Below are 3,252 nucleotides of genomic sequence, written 5' to 3' on the forward strand. Positions count from 1 at the left end.
AGCAGCAGCCACCCCAGTGCCCCTAATGTGCCAGCAGCAGCCACCCCAGTGCCCCTAATGTGCCAGCAGCAGCCACCCCAGTGCCCCCAATGTGCCAGCAGCAGCCACCCCGGTGCCCCTAATGTGCCAGCGTCAGCCACCCCGGTGCCCCTAATGTGCCAGCAGCAGCCACCCCAGTGCCCCTAATGTGCCAGCAGCAGCCACCCCAGTGCCCCCAATGTGCCAGCAGCAGCCAACCCAGTGCCCCCAATGTGCCAGCAGCAGCCACCCCGGTGCCCCTAATGTGCCAGCAGCAGCCACCCCGGTGCCCCTAATGTGCCAGCAGCAGCCACCCCAGTGCCCCTAATGTGCCAGCAGCAGCCAACCCAGTGCCCCCAATGTGCCAGCAGCAGCCACCCCGGTGCCCCTAATGTGCCAGCAGCAGCCACCCCGGTGCCCCTAATGTGCCAGCAGCAGCCACCCCAGTGCCCCTAATGTGCCAGCAGCAGCTAACCCAATGCCCCCAATGTGCCAGCAGCAGCCACCCCAGTGCCCCCAATGTGCCAGCAGCAGCCACCCCAGTGCCCCTAATGTGCCAGCAGCAGCCACCCCAGTGCCCCTAATGTGCCAGCAGCAGCCACCCCAGTGCCCCTAATGTGCCAGCAGCAGCCAGTTCCGCCGGGTCCCTGCAGTGTGATAGCCCACCGTGCCGCTCCCGACCCCAAAGACGGGGTCGGACTCTCCTTCCTCTCCTAATATGGCCGCTGGAGCTGGCCGTGGCTGCGCAGTCCGCAGACACGTGAGTGCGGCTGTGCACTGTCCCCCCCCCCCCCGCCCCCCGATCCACGCACAGTATTGTGGGGGGAGGCCCTAGAGCTGCGCAGCCGCACTCACGTGTATGCAGACTGCGCAGCCGAGGCTAGCTCCAGCGACCATATTAGGAGAGGAAGGAGAGCGCGATCTTGTTAGAAATCTAAGAAATCACACAGGAAAGCGTTCTTATCCATGTTCCGAATGTGGAAAATCTTCCCGTGTCAAATCAAATTTTATTAAACATCAGAGAATTCACACAGGAGAGCGTCCACATTCATGTCCAGAGTGTGGGAAATGTTTCACGCTGAAAGGTAGTCTTATTATAGATCCGAGAATTCACACAGGAGAGCGTCCACATTCATGTCCAGAGTGTGGGAAATGTTTCACGCTGAAAGGTAGTCTTATTATACATCCGAGAAGTCACACAGGAGAGCGTCCACATTCATGTCCAGAGTGTGGGAAATGTTTCACGCTGAAAGGTAGTCTTATTATAGATCCGAGAATTCACACAGGAGAGCGTCCACATTCATGTCCAGAGTGTGGGAAATGTTTCACGCTGAAAGGTAGTCTTATTATACATCCGAGAAGTCACACAGGAGAGCGTCCACATTCATGTCCAGAGTGTGGGAAATGTTTCACGCAGAAAGGTAGTCTTATTATACATCCGAGAAGTCACACAGGAGAGCGTCCACATTCATGTCCAGAGTGTGGGAAATGTTTCACGCTGAAAGGTAGTCTTATTATACATCCGAGAAGTCACACAGGAGAGCGTCCACATTCATGTCCAGAGTGTGGGAAATGTTTCACGCAGAAAGGTAGTCTTATTATACATCCGAGAAGTCACACAGGAGAGCGTCCACATTCATGTCCAGAGTGTGGGAAATGTTTCACGCTGAAAGGTAGTCTTATTATACATCCGAGAAGTCACACAGGAGAGCGTCCACATTCATGTCCAGAGTGTGGGAAATGTTTCACGCAGAAAGGTAGTCTTATTATACATCCGAGAAGTCACACAGGAGAGCGTCCACATTCATGTCCAGAGTGTGGGAAATGTTTCACGCAGAAAGGTAGTCTTATTATACATCCGAGAAGTCACACAGGAGAGCGTCCTTTTACATGTTCTGAATGTGGGAAATGTTTCATTCGTAAATGTATTTTTCTTAGACATCACAAAGGAAAGCGTCCTTATTCATGTCCAGAGTGTGGGAAATGTTTCAGACAGAAAGGTAATCTTACTACACATCAGAAAAATCATGGGTGAGTGTCTTTTAACATGTTCTGGAATGTGTGAAATGGTTGTCGGACATTTGTTTTTCTTAGGCATCACATGAGACACAAAGGAGAGCGTCCTTATTTGTGTTCAGAGTGTGGGAAATGTTTCAGTCAGAAAGCTAGTTTTATTAAACTTCAGAGAAGTCACACAGGAAAGCGTCCTTAGTCATGTCAGGAGGAAAGTTACAGTCAGGCAGCTTATGAAGCTACGGGGAAACAAGCACAAGTCTCCTGGAAGCACATATTATTAGAGCAGCAGCAATGACGTGGCCTCACAGTGCTGGAACTACACTACAGATGTCACCTGCTCTACATTCAGGACTTTTTCCAAGCTGGGGACTCATCCTAACCTCTCATTTCTTGCTGATCATCTCAGAGTACATACGCTAGAAGATTACTGGGGAAGAGTTATTAGTTACCTGGTAACATTGTTTCCAGTAATCTTCCAGGACAAGTGCCCCCCAGGCTTGCCTGGTCACCTGCTATGAGTCAGACTGTATGCCCATATGACTGACATATAACCCAACTCATTGTTTACAGCGACGGAGCGCATATGGAGAGTGCGTCCGCTGCTTATCCAATGGGAGCTGAGCGCCATGCGCTCCAGTGATGGCAGAGACAGGCCGAGACCCAGAGGCATGCGCTCCAGTGATGGCAGAGACAGGCCGAGACTCAGAGGCTTGCGCTCCAGTGATGGCAGAGACAGGCCAAGACTCAGAGGCATGCGCTCCAGTGATGGCAGAGACAGGCCGAGACTCAGAGGCATGCGCTCCAGTGATGGCAGAGACAGGCCGAGACTCAGAGGCTTGCGCTCCAGTGATGGCAGAGACAGGCCGAGACTCAGAGGCATGCGCTCCAGTGATGGCAGAGACAGGCCGAGACCCAGAGGCATGCGCTCCAGTGATGGCAGAGACAGGCCGAGACTCAGAGGCTTGCGCTCCAGTGATGGCAGAGACAGGCCGAGACCCAGAGGCTTGCGCTCCAGTGATGGCAGAGACAGGCCGAGACTCAGAGGCATGCGCTCCAGTGATGGCAGAGACAGGCCGAGACCCAGAGGCATGCGCTCCAGTGATGGCAGAGACAGGCCGAGACCCAGAGGCATGCGCTCCAGTGATGGCAGAGACAGGCCGAGACTCAGAGGCTTGCGCTCCAGTGATGGCAGAGACAGGCCGAGACCCAGAGGCTTGC

General features: G+C 53.8%; 1 protein-coding gene across 1 annotated transcript; it reads left to right on the forward strand.

The window, feature by feature from the left end:
• The first annotated feature begins 877 nt into the window (after window positions 1–877).
• LOC137537251 (zinc finger protein 418-like) lies at window positions 878–2,230 on the forward strand. Its single transcript, XM_068259341.1, has 2 exons — window positions 878–2,049; window positions 2,113–2,230. The coding sequence occupies exons 1-2, from the start codon at window positions 878–880 to the stop codon at window positions 2,228–2,230; spliced, it is 1,290 nt and encodes a 429-aa protein (XP_068115442.1).
• Window positions 2,231–3,252: the final 1,022 nt, after the last annotated feature.

Source organism: Hyperolius riggenbachi, chromosome 10 (genome assembly GCF_040937935.1).
Source record: "Hyperolius riggenbachi isolate aHypRig1 chromosome 10, aHypRig1.pri, whole genome shotgun sequence".
NCBI classification, from domain to species: domain Eukaryota; kingdom Metazoa; phylum Chordata; class Amphibia; order Anura; family Hyperoliidae; genus Hyperolius; species Hyperolius riggenbachi.